The 20,837-nt window shown below is 33.7% G+C and overlaps 1 protein-coding gene across 1 annotated transcript in view; it reads left to right on the top strand.

The window, feature by feature from the left end:
* Positions 1–16,162, top strand: part of LOC123551937 (uncharacterized) — a 34,419-nt gene extending 18,257 nt beyond the window's left edge. The window contains 11 exon segments of the mRNA XM_045341249.2: positions 190–344; positions 1,616–1,657; positions 3,699–3,798; positions 4,455–4,770; positions 4,772–5,403; positions 5,765–5,902; positions 6,433–6,504; positions 7,000–7,091; positions 8,194–8,223; positions 8,800–8,826; positions 12,552–16,162. Coding sequence (XP_045197184.2) covers positions 190–344; positions 1,616–1,657; positions 3,699–3,798; positions 4,455–4,770; positions 4,772–5,403; positions 5,765–5,902; positions 6,433–6,504; positions 7,000–7,091; positions 8,194–8,223; positions 8,800–8,826; positions 12,552–12,674 — 1,727 coding nt within the window. The 3' untranslated portion in view covers positions 12,675–16,162.
* Positions 16,163–20,837: the final 4,675 nt, after the last annotated feature.

Raw genomic sequence — 20,837 nt, 5'->3', positions numbered from 1 at the left:
GAAGAAGCCTGATAGCTACAAGATCTAAAACAAAAGTTAATTTGTTGATAGCAACTCTAAAATCTTCTCAACTCCGTTATCGCATTATGATGCTCGATAGTCTAGATTACTTCAGATTATATGGAGTGATAACTTCAGATGTACGTACTATAGAAAGTTTAAAAAGCACACATTTTTTAAATTGTGCAGATGTGAAGAGCATTTTAAAGCGGACAGGAAGTGGCAAGAAGACTGGGGGAATTCTAAAGAAATCTGGTTCCACGGGCAATATGAAGGAGATACGTGACAGCTTGGAAATTACACGTGTACACCTGCAGACTAGTGCTGAAGAAAAGGAACAAAGGGTATGTATTTAAAGTGTTAGCTTTGTCTTGGTGATGTGAGATTCTTGTAGAGTTTTGAAAATACATTTTATTGTGATAATTATTTTATGTTTTGCACCATTGTATTTTCAGCAAAACTGCTGAGCACTGTATACTGGAAAATTCATATATTTTCTTTAGGCTGAAAGTTTGCTCTGTTTAAAATAAGGAATAGTTTGTGTGATAGAGTATCAATATCGGACCAATTTGTGATAACATAGGACTGAATAACAACAAAAATACTTTACAAGTATTATTTTCGAAACAGCAAACGTCAGATATATTGAAAATCAGATATATTGAAAATAAATCCCTTAAGAAAATTTCTGATTTTACAGTAAGTGATTTTTGGCTTGGTAATGTTTGATTACAATTTTATGTTTATGCATCAAAATCACAAACATTTGTAAATTCAGAAATACAAACTAGCCTTTGACAGAAGTTATTTGTATGAGTTCATACAATAACGAGTTATTTGGATAATATACTTGGTTTCAAATCTTTAATTCTGGGCTGAGGCTGCATGTAGAGAGTCAGTATGACATCACATGGTGATATCACTTAGCCATTGTGAAAATACATGTTTATACTAGATCACTTTTAAATCAGACTAAGAATGCATGAATGAATGTTAACTGTTATGATGTAATAAATGGGTTTATACATTATGTAACTTACTGTTCCTTTTAAACATTCTTGTATGACTTCCTGCAAGATTCTAACATTTTTAGCTTAACTTTTTGAAGAAAAGGTAGAGCTATTGCACTCCCCCTGGTGTCACCGTCGCCGTTGGTTAACTTTGTTACTATGAAAGCTTTTGACTTGAAACTTAAAATAGTTATTTATTATCAAAGTCTGCACCAGGAGAAATAATCCCCATAACTCTGTTTGAATTTGACAGAGTAATGCCCCTTTTTAACTTAGAAATTTTTTGGTTAAAGTTTTATAAACTATTTACTGGCAAAGCTCTAATTCAGAGTCAAGCACTGAGAGAAGTCGAGCATGCTGTCTTATGGACAGCTCTTGTTATTGGTTAAAATTTGTACAGTTCTGTGGAGGGTCAGTAGATTTTCATGTATGTTTAGGCTGAAAATAAGTGGTTGATAATACTAATTAATTCCTGGGTTTGGTTAATGATCCTCTACAGAAATATTAGGGATTAACATAAACAATATGGAACTATCTCTGGATAATTACAATACATTGTATATGTATATTATATGCATAACTATTCTTGATGTTAATGTAACTAGATGCTAAGAGAGAAGGAACGACTTAAAAATCCACCACCAACGGTATGTCCAAACATGCATGCTTTATATAAATCTCAAGTACATTATATCAAAACTTTGTTTCTAGATGTGGATTCATTATTATGCTTTAGCTGTTAACATACATGTGTGAAAAGATTTATAATACCTGCTTTTTCCTTTGTTTTGCCTGCCGGTACATATTCTTTGCCTATGAGTAAGGGCAAAAATAATGAATCCATAGAATAATATGTTCTGAAGTTGTTGACCAGTTACATCCTTATGTTACGTGTTTGTGTGTTAACTACATCTTAATGTTGATAATGTCTAACTATACTGTAAAATATAAATTAGAAAAGTAATAGCTGTAATACCAGTATACCCAAATATAAAAATTGTAAAATTGAGTGTGATATCGTTCATGTAGCACTATACTACCAGTCATTTCCATGTAGGTGTGTGTATCTATATGCATTAACTGCATGCTGAAATCTTACTAAAATAAGGTAGTAGCAACTCCCAGTTGGATTAATAAGAAGAACTGTTTAACCTTAATATGTCAGCTTATTCCTTTTTCAGGTCAGTCTTTTATTTCAAATGACAAGTCCCTCTCCTGAATGAAAAGAAGCAGTTTCATTTATCAGAATAGAAGACTATAAAATTTATTCACGATCATGTACAGTCCGTATCGGACTCGGATAATTCATACATCACCCTTTTCTCGAACTTGTCGTCAAATCCTGGCAAAACCTATGTATAATGTGTTTTGTTCAGTAGCTCAAACAACCGATAACTCGAACAAATTTTGTTAGTTCCATAGAGTTCGAGCGAACGAATTTTGACTGTAAATTAAAATGTGCAAAATGGAATTTTCTATGAAGAAAAACAACAACATAAGGACATTTTCTTTGTTTCCCAAAAGATATTAAGACAGCAATCTGACATATCTACTGATCTTTAGAAATGTTAATATCATGGTTTGAGAGACAAGTCTTACCCTTCTGTTTATAGTTTAGTTCACAATAAAAATCAATTCCTTCCACATAATATTTAGAGCAGAAATATATGGTCACTTGACACATTTTATAGGTAGAGTTTGTAGAATTAAAAAAATAGAAATGCATGAAGGTTGCAATTTTTGCTTCTCTTCCTTTGGCCTTTAAAGAATGTTTAGCGACTTTCTTGCTTAAACAAAGCTTTCACAGCTTACATTTAGTGTAGTAGAGACTGTCAAAGGTACCTTTTAGTGTTTTGTATTTATCAAGATTTCTGCTTGCCATCTGCATTTGAAATATTTTCCTCATGGAAAGCATGCAGTTTTATGGGTGGTTTTATAATGTATACAAAGAGAAAGAATTTTAACCCTTATCATGCTGGACACGATTGATTCTGAGTTTGCGACCAGTGCAGATCATGATCAGCCTGCACATCAGTATCTTTTTGGTAAGCACCCCTTTTAACAGTTAATGGTACTGTCCAAATTGAAAGATGGATAAGTTCATTTTAGAAATTTAGCAGGGTAAGGGTTAAAGAGTGTTGTCAAATACAAATTGTCCCATGTTCAGATTTACTAGTATGTTGTTTCTATGACTGTTCTGTATTGTAAGTGTCATGACGACAAATAACTTGTAGTACTAGTCAAACACTCAGGATCACAGCTAGGTTAATGGGAGCATACAACAAAGCCCCGCCCAGACAAACCTCTCTCAGTGATTTTTAATGAAGCATTGATAAAAAGCCTGCTGCTGTATTTTACAGATAGGAAAAACCTCTCTCATTAACAAAAATTCTGGTGGAGAAAAAAAAAATTTTAGAATTGTTATCATTAGTAAGACCTTTTTTCCTGACTGCTCAAAATCATAGAAATTTTGCCTGTTTTAAACATTTAGCGTCATTTTGTCCCCATTTAAATTTTAATGTTGTTGGAGATGGGTTTCATAAAAAAAATAGTGGGGGTTTTTGACTTTTGTCTGGGAGGGAATTTGTTAGGCTCACAGCTAGATTACAATTTTCTCATATATTAATTATTTCTGCTTGATAATAGTTCAGGCATGTTAAGTAATTGAAAGTGATTGTATGATTTCAGCCTACAAAGAAGAATGTAAGATTTGCAGATCTATGCTATGATGATGAACCAGAACAGAGTGGAGAGGGGGACAGTAAACTGTTTGTGAAGAGAAATAATGGTAAGTCACTCATCTATACAGTCTGAACCTGAAGAATACTGTCATACAGTTATCACTGATATTGGTACAAAGACATTTGGTTACAGGTATTGAGGTATAAGTCATGAAGGATGAATGTAATTTGAACAGTTCCATTGATTTGCAGATATAAAAAGATATATTATTTTGCCCATATCCAGTGTCTGTAAGTGTTTTGACTGTATCCATGTGGATGGATGGATTGGATAGATGGATGGATAGCTCTTTAACATTGTTTTCATCGAAACATATTTCACTTAGATACATAAAAATGACATGTTATAGAGATCTGGACTGAGATAACATTTTTCTAGGCATTTTGGCATGTTGTATAAGGAATTGAATTTTAGTGTTCTCCTTTAAAGTGTTTTCTATTTTTACATTTTGCATAAATTTAGAAGATATAAACTTACAGAACTGTAGCATATGAACATAGTTTTTGAAAATCTAGTCTACAAGAAATGGAGCGAAAGGTCTTTTGCTGTCAGTACATGACAGTTGAATCGTCATGTTGTAACAATATCCTACTTTGAACCTTGAGAGTAAACATATGTGGCCCTTTAAAAACAAAACTGTACTGTCTAGCTATTTCTATGCTTTAATACATGTTTACCAAGATAATTTTGATTTATTTCTAGATGCAGTGAGCCACAAGCCATCAAGGCCAGTATCAGCAGTTACAACAAAGACTTTATCTCCAAAGATAGATAGTAAGCCCCCTCGAGCCTCAAGTGCTAGTACTGTTCGAACAAGCACCATTCCACGTGCAAAAACACAGATTGTACGACCCCAGGCTGCAGCTCATATCATTACACAAAGTACACAAAATCTGGACAATGTTAACGAGAAAGTTACCGTTGTAAATAATAATTTTATGGAGAAAGTTCCGGCTATGGCAAGAGCCAATCAATCAGACGTCAGTCTATGCTATGAATTCTGTGAGTTACACACATCCACAACAGAAAGTGAACTATGCTGTATCAAGTATTGTGATGCCTAAGAGTGAAAGTGCCCCGTTTATATATCCTGGTTATAACAAGCAGGGTCCAGTCCCTGCAGGCAGTGTAAACGGTCCCTCTCAGGGAGGGAACAGTTCTAAATATGATTGTGCTGTGTATAATGAAAATGGTTTACGAATTGATCGGACCCCAACTGATGATGAGATCAACTTTTTATGGGACAAATTACGTAACTGTCTCAGTAGGAATTCCCAAGCAACGCCTGATGGGGTTCAAACTGATGGCCAGACAGGGGGCTCACGTCAGGCAGCCCCAGTTGCACATACATACATTGATGGAAATGCTTTAGGCCAGTTCAACAGTTTAAATAGGGTAGCCCAACAACCAGGTCACAATAGCAATACCAGTCTTTCATTACGTAGACAGAACTCTCTTGATAGTGCACCTAATTCATACACACGACGTTACGGTCTGCTACAACAGCGAAAACAACAACCAAACCCAAACAGTCTTAAGTCACGACAACAAGAACAACAGCAGCAGCAGCAGGGTTACACTGTGTACCAGGCTCCGGTACAAAGTAACTCAGAACCTCAACCTTCTGGGCCTATTATTAATGGTGCTGATGGTAGGTGTAGTCTTCAATATACATTGCTGTTACTGCTTTTCCCTTAAGTGTACTTTTCCACTGTATCGGCAGAGATATACCATGTTTAGCTGTAAACTGAGTTTATATAATTCATACTTCAATATCTGAAACTAAGGTTTAAACGCTGTGTATGTCATAGACATTCAGGTTACATTAAAACCTATATTTAATTTGTAATTCAGTTAACTAGAATATGAAATGTAGAAAGGCACTTTATTTCTAACCAATAATTATTACAATTGTTTCGCAAGTTTTGTGATAAAACAAGTTCCTATTCTAACCAAAAAAAAACAAACCACCTTTAATGATCTGTAGATGACCTTATGGCAATGTATTTCAGTGACAGAGAGTATGGCAGGGTTTCTGGCGGCGGAGCAGTTAGCAGATCAGTCTGTATCTGAGAGTAGAATACATCAAGCTATGGAGGAGGCCCAGTCTCGACAACTTGCCTATAATACTGCTAGACCTCAACCTAAAGGTATTCTTGTCTCAAATATTTCTGAAACAAACATTTTCAAAAAATTTTACCGTGTTATCTTTAAATAATCTTGATATATTGATACATAGCTTAGTTGCAAAATAACAACTGTTTTATATTTTTATGCCCCCCGAAAATCTTAAAAGCTTATGACCTGTGTATCTGAGGTCAAGGTCAATGTCACAAAATAATGTGTGATTTTTTTTTCGTGTCCGGTCCATATCTCTTTGGCACATGGAGGGATTTTGAAATTAGTTTGCACAAATGTTCATCTAATACCAAGGGTGTGTCTTGTCAATGACCTGGATCTCTTTGGTCAAGGTCAAGGACACAATTTGACATCAGTTTTCTGCATGCAGTCATTATTTTTGTTTTTGTTGTTGATATATGGCTTAAAATTCACACCTAAACTATTCTGGCATATTTTGCACAGACAACTGTAGCATTCCTGGGCACACTTCGGGGACATTTGTCACTAATAGTGACAGCTCTTGTTTGGTTCTGAGTGAGAAATTTATTTTGTGTTTCAGTAAAGTCAGCGCTTTCAGTAGAGGAACAGAGGTTAATGGAATCGTTAGATAGACTAAATGACAAACTTAAAAGTAAGTTATTACAAATGTACGGGGTGTCCCAGAATTTAAAACATTGTATTTAGTATTGTGGTGTAATTCAGATCTCATCTTAATAAATCTTTGCGTAAGGTTCTTATACATTGTCAAGCAGTGTTCTAAAAAACTGAGTTTTATGACCAGTCTTGGAATGAAATCTTTCCATTAGTCGATTTCAAGATTATGCTCAGAAACAGCCAATCAGATGTTGAAGTTTTGAGACTGGTCCCCAAGCTAAGTTTTATTATCAACACACTATCAGTTAAGGTAATAAAGTATTCATTATAAAGAAATAGATATGTACCATTTACCAGAGTGGTGTATGGAAATATATGTACATTTTTCTCCATATTGGGTTTAAAACAGTTTTCTTCCTACCTTTCAGAATTTCTCAACCTCTGGTGTAAATTAACAGTGTTTTTCTCTTAATAACGTTTCTATAGTAAAATTTAATAAATCTAAAGTATTGTTTAAACTGCAATATTTCAGCTGCTGAAGGTGTGTCAGATATGAGCCCACAGAGTCAGCCTGCGCCACAACAGCAACAGCAACAGCAGCCAGTGCGACAGGTTGCTGTACATGTAAGTTGATTAACATTTTCGTCCTTGTTTCTGCAAGACATGGCACTACTTAACTGATTGAAACACATACTAGAAGGCATGCAGCTTCTGGGAAATTAATTAATGACAAGAAAACATCATCTTAGGGAATCCCTGATATTAATCGCTTTTATAACAAAGTTCTTTTATTTTCATTTTCGCTCATTAATACACTGTGGAATCATTAATATTTCATGTTTTCGGCCAAGTTAGCCAATTTGCGGCGATATGAATTTGTGGATTTCAACTTTTTGAAGATTGGAATTTTATTTGTTTTACTTTTATTGATTTATGTATATACAATATCCATGAAAATGAATCCCTCATGTATTAATGATTTCATAGTAGCACTAAAATAAATGCTGATTTAAAGCTAGCAATAAATCTTTGTGATGAAAAGATCAGAAAATATTGCACTACCATTTTTTTTCCTTTTTGCACAGAGTAACAGTGTGTATTTCATGAATGATTTGTTTTCTACAGCAGTACTTTAAATTCTAGGACTTAATAATGGCTGTTTAATGAAGAAATTATCTCATCTTGTCTGTCTGTGATATAAATAAACATTCAGTGATATGCAACATCATAAAATGCTGTTTGCACATTTGCGAGTTGTTTGGCTTAAAAGGATCATCTAGTTACATAGACTTTTACTATTCTGGTTTTTGCAGATTTATAAAATAAAGTATATTTTTGCAGATTTGTAAATTTTGAAGGGAAAAGGCAACATTTTTTCATTGTTAATTCCTCCTGAAAAGTCGTCTTAAATAATTTAAAACAGTTAGGATGCAAGGCATTGTCATGTTTCACATTTTTAAATTCAAGAAACTGTAGAATTTAATCTATTTTAAAGGTATTTTGCTAAATAAATAATTTGGCAGTGTGTAAATGACGTCATATTTTTTTAGTTTATTCTCAAGTAACTTGGAATAGTTGCCACAAAAATATATGACAAATGATAAGAAAAATAATGACACTAAAAGGATGGTCCTTTTAGTGTGACAACATACATTTATAGGACAAAAAACATTTGTAACATTTCTTAACAAATCATGAAAGAAGAATTTTTACTGACTCATTCTAGAGATCATCATTTCTTACTGCAGATGGAAAGGTAACACTCTAGTCTTCAAACCTTACTTTTATTTGTTCGTTCCATTTGTTTACGTTAACTGTAATAAAATTCTGTACCTGTTCATTCTAACATGTTTCTTTTGTCTTAACTTTGCACACATCTCTTCATCAGTTCATCATATCACACAACTGTTAACTTTCCTCAGTTGCTGTCTCTAGGGGTCTATTGCTGTACTGAATTAAAAATATGGGTAAAAAAACCAACAGACTTTACTTTTTGTAGAGTTATTGCAAACGTTATAACAGCGTAAAAATGTAAATTAAAGGCATTTTAGAGAACAAAATAAGCATTGACTGTGACAAACATACAAGTTAGAATAGATGTACCTGCATGATATGATTTCGTTTATACAATGAGAACAGGGTTAATCATACCCCTAACCTATATGTTATACCAGCAGTATAGACAGAAAAATACAATCATTTCGACAAGTTAACAATGCATTAGCTGATCACTTTGTCAGTTTTTAACAAAACTGAAAGATTAAACATTTTTGTTGCAGAAGTTGTCAGTTACTCATTTTACTTTTTTTCTCTCCAAAACTTCTGCTGATAGGAGGAAATTAAGTCGGAAGAAGATTCTGTAAGACATCGTCTGTTTGTTGTTCATAAACTGCTAGATGTTGTCCGAGGCAGATCCAGGAATTTCAGTAGGAAGGAAGGGACTGGCACTAATTTTGGGGACATGGGAAATGTACTGATTTAGTTATTGTAATACCGTACCTGCTTATTTTTGCAGATAGCAAAGACCTATCTTATTTAAATTTTAGCTCTGTAGGGGAAATGCATAGCTCTAACCTTGATCTGCCAGTGGTTGCTTCAGTTATATAATGTTTGCATTTTACATGCTGTCTGTATTTGTGAATGGTCAATGTTTGTTGTAAGTCTGCTTCAGTTTCATATGGTTATAGTCATACACATGTACAGTCAAACTGTGTTTGCTTGAACTCAGCATGACAGGTAAAATTTGTTTGAGTCATCTGTAGTTTGAGCCATTTATATTATACAGGGATTTTGCTGGGACATAAAGATGAGTTTGAGCAAAGGGCAGTGTTTGAATTATTCCAGTTCGAGCAAACAAAGTTTGACTGTATAAAGCATTGTGTATATGTGATATGATGTAGGAAAGAACTTTGTTTGACTTTATATAGAGTTGTTTTTGATTTGCCTAACATACAGTATACTTTATTATATAGTGGTTTCAAGTTTCTAGATATTCAGTTATATACAAAACCTTCATGTAAGTGAATTCTTAAGGTTATATTTTAGTTTTATTCTGACTTTAAGCCTGATAATGGCCCTTGTTTCGTCTTGGTTTCCCTTTCCACTCTGAAACTGCTAGATAATCAAATTCCCTGTTATTTCCTAGCGCAGATGTAAAATAACCATTGTGTACAGGTAAGTATTTCAGAATGTTCAATCATTGGTTGCAATTAAGAATTTAAGTGTTTAACACTTGTAATAGTGTTTGGTACTTGTAACTGTGTGTGTTCTTTACAAGTGCCTATCAGTTTTATGTTCTTTGTTAATTGTATATTTTATATTGCATGTTTTCAGAGATACTGAGTGATAAATCTGCCGTGGTAAAACTGTTTGACACCAATATCCACATAGAATTTCCAAGCAAGCACATACTATTTTGCTTTGAACAAAAATTACTGACTTCTAAGTTTTATCATTAACCTGCTTGATGGTTAAGGGAAAATTCCTCCGACAGCATTGATTTAATTCCCTCCCTTTAAGTCATTCAGCCCTATAAAATAAACCAACTTTTACTTGTGATTTTCAGATCTTCATACATACTTGGGAGAATGAGAATAATGGCCTTCCCACATAGCTCAGTAGGGAGGGTTTAGATCTACGGACGATGGAAAGTCAGATTCATGGGCAAGGCACTTGTTTTCTGTGACAATTTGATAAAAGACATTGTGTTTGAAATCATTTGTTCTCCACCTCTGATTCATTAGAGAAGTTGGCAGTTATTTATCGAGAACAGGGCAGCACTGGTCAGGTGATACATACCATTAACTGAAACTCTGTTGGAAAAGGATGCTAAGCCTAAAACAACAATGTATAAGAATAACTTCTAGCTTGTCTCTGTAGATTTTATCCTTACCTCTACCTTACCACTTCCCAGACTTCACCATGAGAACTTTTATGCCCCCACCACATTTAATATGTGAGGGGCATATTAGCGTTGCTGTTGTCGGTATTGTGTATCCAACTCCTCCCACACTTATTAGCCTGATTTGCTTCAAACTTTCACATATGAACAAGCTGGATGTGCAGATGACCATGAAAAAAGGCACTTTTGCTGTGACTAATTTTACTGCAGTTATGGCCCTTGATAGTTTTGCTACATAGAATATAGAGAAAAATCTTGTGTGTACAACTCAACGCTATTGAAGGGATATGCTTGAAAGTTCCACAGATGGAGGACCTTGACTTGACAGTGACCATAATTAATGGATTTTTTTTCTAGAACTTTGGCCCTTTTTGATTTCACAAAATAGGCATAGGATGGTGCAGTATGTTGGGGGCATCTGTGTGCTACGGACATAATTCTAGTTTATAATGGGTTGTGTTTATATTTTGGTTGCTGAAGGTAACATACCCGGTAATATTAATAATGGGTTGTATGTATATTTCAGTTGCCAAGGGTAACATATATAACATGATTTGGTAAGCTGTCAATGATACTCAGCCTTATTATCAAAATAAACATGATATCACTTACTAATGTCACCCCTGTGATAACTGTGAAAGATTTCAATTGGTTTCTTACTTACATTTCACTTAGATTAATTATGCAACCCAGTCGTTATATTTAGTGAGTGTAATATAAATATGATTTCATAGAAGTTGGGGTGGGAGGCAGGGCTTGTATCTGGGTTGAAAAGCAAACTGTTTGATAGTGAGCTATATGACTTAAAGTAAAGACATTTGAATATATAATTTCAAACTAAACATATTACCACCATGATATTATGTAGGGATTCCAGGCAAAGAACATCCTTGTCAAGTTTCTTTACTTTGAATGTAAAGCAAGTCTGCAGTATATGGATGCTTATTTATTTGGTTTTCATATGGAAAAAAGGCCAAAATTAATAAGCTTCAGTTTAATTTATCATGATTGCAATGATGTCTGAACATTGACTGTTACTATGTCAAAGGCAAGATTAAAAATATTCCTGATGAACTTCAAGACCAAAATAGACAAATATGACAGTTCTGGGCTCAGGTCTTATATCTTAGATAGATTTCTGTTGTGAGTGATGGATGAACCGAAGACTATATCTCAAGTTATTAACCCCAGTCTGTTGAACCAAAGACTTTCATGTACAGTCATTTGTTGGAATACTGCTGAAAAAATATGTTAAACCCTACCAACAAGAATATATGCTGGATTGTGACTGAGATTATGTTACTGTTTACAAACTTTGTGTTGCATTTAATATCTTAAAGAAGGCTTTCTTCAACAAAAATTTTTCTTTAAATGAAACAAAAGTCTGATCTATTACCTTCACTCTATTTCTGGCAAGCTTCTCTTGTTCTGTTTGAAGTGTGCACCTAAATATAATCTGAACATTGCTATAGGTTGTCTGTATATTAAACATAGCAATTATACTATGGCATTATACCTGGGATAGCTGTGAAAGGAATTACATTTTTGAGATCACAGTAGCTGGAAGTCTGCGAGAAAATAAAAGAATGGACTTGACACTGAACACAAAACCTTCCCTGCTTTTATGTCTTATTTCTGTATTAATCATTGACAAATCAGAATGGAACCTGTGACTGTTTTAAATGGTCAACTTTATTCTGAAAATAGTCTGAAAAACTCTGTAAAGTATAATTTTGAACATTACACCTGTTATACATATGATTTATATTAAATAAAATACAGTGTTGTTTTGTTTCATTATTTCTTTGTTACAAGCATACTTACATATACAGTCATTTAATGTATATACATTTACTGGTCACTGATTTATTACTTATATTGGTTTCATAGACATCAGAAATCTGGACATCTGTAAAGCACTCCCAATATCAGTTTCAGGGAAATTTTAAAACTTTGATTTGAAATGGTTACAACAAACATCAGTAATAATTCGTGCTTTATATGTCATAAGTTTTGAAGAGAACAAAATTAATATTGTAAATTGTAACTTTGGAAAATTCTTAACTTGGAAACACAATGAATATTGGTCCAGATTATATCCTTATTATAATTTAACTTAGTTGCTGTAAAGTACCTAGCCAGGAGTGATTTTAGTCTTCATTTATTGGATTTTTTTATTTCAGGTGAGCGGTTTCAAAGGTCACACACCAATTACTCAGAGAAGAGTGATAGAAGCCGGAAACCACAGAGCACGATTGAGAATTACATCTGCTCATCTCAAACAAAACATTCATAGACATCAGTAGAAGCCGAAAACCATAAAGCTCGACTGAGAATTACATCTGCTGATCTCACATGGACATTAATTTACGTAAACAATTCAAAAACAAATATTTTGAAAGTCACCGACTAGAAAACATTCAAAGATATCGAGGTTTGGGCTTGGAGTGGATGTGTACAGCTGAATTTGTAAACATAAAGACAAATCCAACATATGTGCCTGTATGGCACTGAATAGACATTAATAGAAGTATTTCATGGAACAAAATTTTTCACAATAATTGACGAAAAGTGCAGATTTTTATTTTGAATTTAAAAATCTGGAACATTCAGTTTATTTCACTGATGTCTTTGCATTTTATAGAATAGAATTGAATGCAAGTAACATGTATGAATATAAGTGATTTATTTTACACAAGTCTGCTGTTACAAAGTATTTTTTCAAAAATTGAAAGAAAACAGTCAGCTGCTGTGAGCATGTAAAATGTACAATATTTTATTTCCAAGCCTTGTGCACATTTGAATAAATGAACTCTTGAAACCATTTTAATTACTCAGTAGGTTCATTTTAAGAGACTTCTAGAGATATTTTTCTTGCAGTTAACACTGAAAACAAGCCTTGAATGTTCTTCAGTTTCGTTTTTCGGTAAGAACATTTGCATACATTGAAGATATGTGAGGTGTATAGGTAGTGTTATTCAATTTCCTCGTTCATTTTCAACTTGAAATAGAGCATGTCAAGTTAGCTCTGTTGGAAGAGCACAAAAATGAATTGGGAGAATGCAAGTTTGATATCTAGGCAAGATGAACGATTAAAAGAACAACGCCTTCATGCTGGGAAAGTTGTTGGTTACTTCTGGAGAACAAGTCCATACAGAATCCAGGGTGACTGGTTGTATAAGCTAACTGCTGTTATCTATCTGAAATTCTGGTGAATCTGGTGTTAAACCCAAATCAAACTAACAAATCTAGACTTGTTAAATCTTTGACTGGTCAGTTCTTTTTCATTGGCTGTTAAATGGTTTATACCTTATTTTTCTGAAAGATATTTTGTGATCATCATAAGATCAGTTTTCCTTTAAATATCTCTGGTCGGGATAACATTATCATTACATAAACATGATATTAGCCTCAACACAATTTATCAATCTGTAAACAAAATCACATTATATTGGGAGCATGCAAAAAATCACAAAAGAGGATAGCTGTAATGTTTGGCTGCAAGTTTTTGCTTGTATTCCTAGAGTTTTGTGTCAACAGTGTTTGTTTAGTGTCATGTTAGAGTGCAATCTCTTCACATTTCTTGTTTAATCCAAAGCAACAGATATCTCTACCTCAAACAAGACATTGGTACTTCTCATGTCCATATACCTTTCTATTATCTCATTTTTATGTAGTTATTAAAAAATTGCTTTGCTGTATCCTGGAAATTATGTATTCAGTTTGTTAGTGTATCTGTCACTAATAAGCCATTCAGTGATTAAAAAGTAAGAAAATTTCAAAATTTATCAAACAGTAAATTGATCTAAACTTTATCTTGAGAAATACAAAACTTACTGTATTGTTTATTTCTTTGGACTGAAGATTATCTTTCTGATGTAGACAATTGTTAATCATAGAGAAAGTTCATTATGGTTAAGCAAACAGCTACACATTGTATTATTCTACAGAGATGTGCATGACAATAAGTAATGTCCAGGCTATTCAGGGAAAGACTTCCTGTGACCAGATTATGTGTAGTATACATGATCAGATGAATGTATGACATTTGTTGAAAGTTGCCTTTTTTTCTTGCATCATAGAAAATGGCAATTTTCACAAAATTCCGTAGGGATAGGCTACTTGCAAACATGCAGGGGCGTAGGGACGATTTGAGCATTGGGGCGGCGGAGAGGGGGGGGGTTGGGAGGTGGGGTCCCCCTCCTTTGAACGGGGTCCGGGGTGGCCCCGGGAAAATTTTGCATATAGCTAGAGTAAATGGTGCAATCTGGCGACTTCTTGAACTGCTCAGTATCTGTTGAACATACTCGTTTCTTTTTTCGAGTTTTCACCCCTATTTACAGTTTACTATGTTTAAACACTGTAATGGCGGCACGATGTTAGATAGGACAATGTCTTGCCAGGGTAAAACCAGTAATTAATCTAAGTAGGGGATCGAGCACAATACCCTGACTTAAAGAGGTAATCCAATCCTTGTGGCATTTTAGTCATTAAATGACATTATAAAGGTAAAACGCAGTTCCCTGTTTAGGGTTGAATGAACGGAGTTCGCGAATCTTTTAACTAAATGATCGATTCGGAAATGCAAAATTGCGAGGCTGATTGGCCTTTTATATTTTTATGTAGAAGCTGTAATACTTGTTAATTTAATTAGATCTGTAAGATCTATGAGGACTTTTCTACATTTTATGCGTTGAATTTAATCATTATCATTTGTGCCTTTGATTTTCAAACAATATGTTTAAGTGTCAAAAATATTTAATATATTTTATGTAAAGACATCTAAAGATCTCGATTTGCGTTTGTGTTTTACCAGGAAGGTCTAATACGTATCAGTTGTTCCAGGTTTTACTCAAGATACTTTCCTTTGTCGGCAGAATTTGATACACAGCATTAATAGCAATTTTGGCAGTAAGCAGTTAAATACAATTAACTTTCATTAATTAAATTAATGTATTGCCTATAATCCGAGTCTGCGTTGCGTGAAAATACAGCGACCTTGGTCGTTGCGGATTATCGATTTTGTACAATACCATGTCACCAAGGTGATCTAGCAAGGTGTCAGTGATATGACAAGATTTTGTGTACATATCAGTCGCCGATGCACTTCATGATAAATGGAAGACCGCTGTATTTATTTTCAATTATAATTTCTAGCCTTTCCAAAAATTTACGAGTTCGGCATTTCGCCGCTCCTCGAAATATTGGGGCGGCAGGTGCCGCCCCTGCCGCCCAAGCTCCTACGCCCTTGACATGTTGCAATATATTTATTTTAAAAAGTTGATCTGCTCTGAATTAAAGGTATCGGTATGAATTGCATCCTTTCCAGTTAGAAAGTTTTGAATTAATCAAATTTCTTTATCAGCAATATATCAAACAATTAGCATTTTGTAAAACTTTCTGTGTTGTTACTGTACTGGTCAAGTTTCCCAGTAGAAATAACTTTGGAAGTTTCTTTTTTTTTCTCTGCAAAGTAACATCTGTTTTGAATTGGTAAATGCATAGTAGTTACATGAATTCACCAAGTTTTCCATAACTTCATATACAGTCTTTAGGCTTAGATAGGTATTAAACTAAATTGTTAATTTAGATTAGGAAAATAAATTGTTAAATTATGCTTTATTCCACAGTTAATATGTTACAAATGTTTTTATATGTACAATTTGACATTCCATCCAACAAACTATTGTGATATGTAATATGATATTTTATTTTTTGAGTTTTAATATTTCAGATCATGTTGATCATTTATTGCTTGTAAATTTTTAGTCTACTGAATTAAATTTCCGTCCAATATCTATGTGTTCACTCAGAGAAGTATATCTATAGATTCTGAAATATTTCATTTCTTTTGCTTTAAATATATAACTAGCACTCAAGCATACACAAGCATTGTCATTGTTTTCATAGGCCTAGTTCTTGCTAGCTTCATGATAGAACAAGCGAATGCTGAAGAATCTTTGATACATCAAAAAAAAAAGATGAAATTTTTTTTTATTAGAGAAGAATTTATTTGCTGGCATTAAAGCCATTTTATGACATTTAGCAGGAATCTAACATGCTTATTTCTCAAACAGTACAGGCCAGGGATTCTGTGACATGTCAGAAAACCTGCTTTCTTAAGCCTGAAAGTTCCTTTCTCAATACGTTTATTTTGGCAAATTCCTGAAAAATCCAAGGCCTGACAATAAATAGCATTCGATTGTATTTAGTTTACAACTGGTTTTACAGTTGATTCAACATTTGTCTTTTCCCAGTAAATGTTGCAGCAAATCAGTAATACATGTAAAAGGTAACAGTTTGGACATTGAATTTGTTGTTTTATTTTTAAAAGCTGAGAATTTCAGAGTGACAACATACAAGTGTATGAATATTAAATGTGTTGTGTTAATGTTAATTTATTGCCACTTTTCTGTTGTTACTAACTAGTTTTGGAATGACTTGTGATCCATTCCAGGAGAAATATTTTCTGTGATAAAATGTTTTGTGTTTTTTCATATACATGATGTCAAACTTGAGAAACATTACAAATTTAGCAATCATTTCTGGTCTTCTCTTCTCTTAAACCACAAACGTTACACAGTAAAATGCTCTTCGTTCAAAGTTGCAAGGGATGAACAAAATATATCAAACGTTTCCACTTGTTCAAACTAGAACATTAAAAAAAAAACAGTCATTTGATCAAGCCAGTCCAAGTGCTCGAGCCATCAATTTTTCACTGAAGAAGGGTTCAGTGACCTTTCCGAAAAAAGGTTTAGTTCTGCATGTTAGGATCAAAATTTTTTCTACAATGTAGAATTTGATTAAACTCTGATTTTTCAGAACTTTGGAATATACTAAGAAAATTCAGCAAATAAAAGATAGGGTCGTGTGCTTGATGTTTAGCTCACAGGTGAGTTATTGTGATCGCTCGGTGTCTGGCGTCTTGTCAACATTTAGCTTGTGTATGCGATACAGGCTGTATTTTTCAACTGATCTTCATGAAATTTTGTCAGAATGATTACCTTGATTAAATCTAGGCTAAGTTCGAAAATGGGTCATCTGGGGTAAAACACTAGGTCAAATCATGGAAAAACCTTGTGTATGCAATAGAGGCTGTATTTTTCAACTGATCTTCATGAAATTTTGTCAGAATGATTCGCTTGATGAAATCTAGGCAGAGTTCAAAAATGGGTCATCTTGGGTCAAAAACTAGGTCACTAGGTCAGATAAAAGAAACACCTTGTGTATGCGATAGAGGCTGTATTTTTCAATTGATCTTCATGAATTTTGGTCAGAATGATTACCTTGATGAAATCTAGGCCAAGTTTGAAAAGGGTTATCTGGGGTCAAAAAGTAGGTCACTAGGTCAAATCAAAGAAAAACCTTGTGTTTGCGATAGAGGCTGTATTTTTCAACTGATCTTCATGAAATTTTGTCAGAATGATAACCTTGATAAAATCTAGGCCAAGTTTGAAAATGGGTTATCTGGGGTCAAAACGAGGTCACTAGGTAAAATCAAAGAAAAACCTTGTGTATGCAATAGAGGCTGTTTTTTTCAATTGACCTTCATGAATTTTGGTCAGAATGATTGCCTGGATTAAATTAAGGTCAAGTCTGAATATGGGTCATCCAGGGTCAAAAGCTAGGTCACTATGTAAAATCAAATAAAAACTTTGTGTATGCAATAATGCAATAGGGGCTGCATTTTGCACCAGATCTTCATGAAATTTAATCAGAATGTTTGTCCATATGAAATCTAGGTGGAATTTGAATATGGGTCATCTAGGGCCAAAAACTAGGTCACCCGGTCAAATTAAAGAAAAACCTTGTGTATGCAGTAGGGACTGCATTTTACATGAATGTTCTTAAAATTTAGTCAGAATGATTGCCTTGATGAAATCTAGGTCAAGTTAGAATATGGGTCATCTGGGGTCAAAAACTATGTCACTAGGTTAAATCAAAGAAAAACTTTGTGTATGCAATAGAGACTGTATTTTTCAATTGGTCTTCATGAAATTTGGTCAGAATGATTGCCTTGATGAAATTAAGATCAAGTTTGAATATGGGTAATCTGGGGTCAAAAACTAGGTCGCTAGGACAAATCAAAGAAAAACGTTTTGTATGCCATAGAGGCTGTATTTTTCGATCGAGGTTGATGAAATTTAGTCAGAATGATTGCCTTGATCAAATCTAGGTCAAATTCAAATGGAGGTCATCTTGGCTTAAAAACTAGGTCACTAGATCAAATTGAAGAAAATACTTGTTTACACTTTAGAGACCACATTTTTGGTCCAATCTTAATGAAAATTGGTCAGAATATTTGTTTCCGTGAAATCACTAGATCAAACATGTTTACACTGTTATGGTGTTTTTCTCAGGTGAGGGACCTAGGGCCATCTTGGCCCTCTTGTTTGCTAGACTGATTTGAAAAATTTCGACCCACAATTTTTCATAATGGGAGTCTATGGGAAAAACGCAGTTTTCATAACATTTCGCTAGTAGAAAGTTTTCTACAATGTAGATTTTTATGAAACATCTCAGTCGTAAATAAACATATGGCCTATATGGTGAAATAAAATGTATAGGTCCTTGTGCTTATTTTTGAGATATTTGGCTAAGATTAAAGTGAACCGCCTATTTCAAACTAATTTTAAGACATTATTTTGAATTATTTAGCGTGTAAGATGCTTTAATATCATATTTTAACTTTAGAAAGATAGTAACAGTGACATTTTAATACATTTATTCACAGGTTGTCCTTAATTCACAAACTGATTTTCCTTTCTGTACGCCGAATCCAGGCATTCTTCTACGTTTTCCGGATAAATGACGTTACACCATCATTTCCGGTTTATCAAAAGTGCAGAACTACCTTAAAGGCATATTCAGTGGAGCAATAATGTTGGAAATTGATATACAAATATAGGCTGTAAAGGCAGTAAACCTTGTTATGGGACTGATTTTCATGGTTGTGCCAATCAACAAAATTGTATTCAAGTGAACAAAATTGCTATTTGTCTAATCATCAGAAATTGAAAACTGCAAATTCGTACCTATGAAATGGCAATTTTTGGTTGGTGGAGACAAACTCAATTTCATGCCTATGAAATAAACTGATTATACAATGTATTGTCCAAACATCCCAGTTACAGAGATTTGTTCAAATGTTTCAAAACTAAAATACTGTTGAAATATTTTCTATTTGCATTTAATCGATGTACTGATTAAATGACTACATTTACAGTAAATTACATTGGATGATAGGCAAACTAGTTTTGAAGAGTACCAAACCATGTTGTGCATTACCCTTGCAAGAGTAGGTTAAAGGTCCATTACTAAAACCCGAACGAGTATTATATGAAACCCAGAGTTTGTAGCTGAGACTTCCTATTTACTGAAAATATGGCCCACTGCATCGGTTCTGACCGAATAGTCATGAATATGTTCAAGAATAACTAACAAATAAACAAAAAATGTTGCCTATGTCAAACCGAAAGTATGCTTTCCGACTGCTTACAAACCCGTCGAGCATCTTCGGACTTTTTCGGAAGAATCCTCCGAAACGAGGCTATAATTTATAAATAGATGCAAAATATATCATATGCCCAAATGATAACGTGATTTTTACAAACTTAGCACATGGAATTCAACAATTTTGTAACTCTCAAAAACTTCATGAAAATTATTCTTATAATACAGGTAATATACAGCTATACTACAAGTTTTCATAAGGACAATTCGGGCCCTTCCCGAATAAAAGTGTTTTTACAACTTCGTCTGTAATCTTTTTCAGTTAATCTCTTTTCAGTATAATTTTAAGAATATAAATGAGTAACTGTCTTACACTGCAGAAACAAAGTATGATTGAAATTTACCTAAATACACTTATTTATGTACACATGGCTACATTAATTTAATAAGGTTTTAGACATTAAACACATTGTCTTGGCCTAATATATGTCACTGTCAATTTTAAATTTTGTACATCTCATATTTTTCGTGCAAATCGTGCATTATTACCGTCGTGGAAATACAGTTATTTTGTTGCGCGTCTTAAATGGATATATATATTCGTTTGAAACAATTTTAAAATCACATGATCCCGAAGAATTTCCGACCGATTACGGAAAAGCGGTAAACACGAAAGTAGGACAAAATTACCCCCCATGTCAGTCTAAGAAAATACAGAAACAATCATATGTTTCTCTGTACATGTGCTGATTTCAAGGGAATATTGCACGGCTATCGTAATGTTTCGTACTATATTTCAAAATGTGTAGTCTTTTTTTTTTAAGATTTATGTCTATTCATTTGTCTTTATTTTGCACCTTTAAAATGATCAAGTCAAGTTTATTACAAACAAGCTCAATAGGTTTATTTCAAACAAGCTCAATAGTACGAACCTGGTAATAAGAGGATGGAGAGCAAAAAGGGGTTATCTGTATTCTGTTTAGAATGTTGGAAGCCCATTTATGGTTTACATACCC

This window comes from Mercenaria mercenaria, chromosome 4 (genome assembly GCF_021730395.1).
Source record: "Mercenaria mercenaria strain notata chromosome 4, MADL_Memer_1, whole genome shotgun sequence".
NCBI lineage: Eukaryota > Metazoa > Mollusca > Bivalvia > Venerida > Veneridae > Mercenaria > Mercenaria mercenaria.
This window is presented reverse-complemented; position numbering and strand designations above follow the sequence as displayed.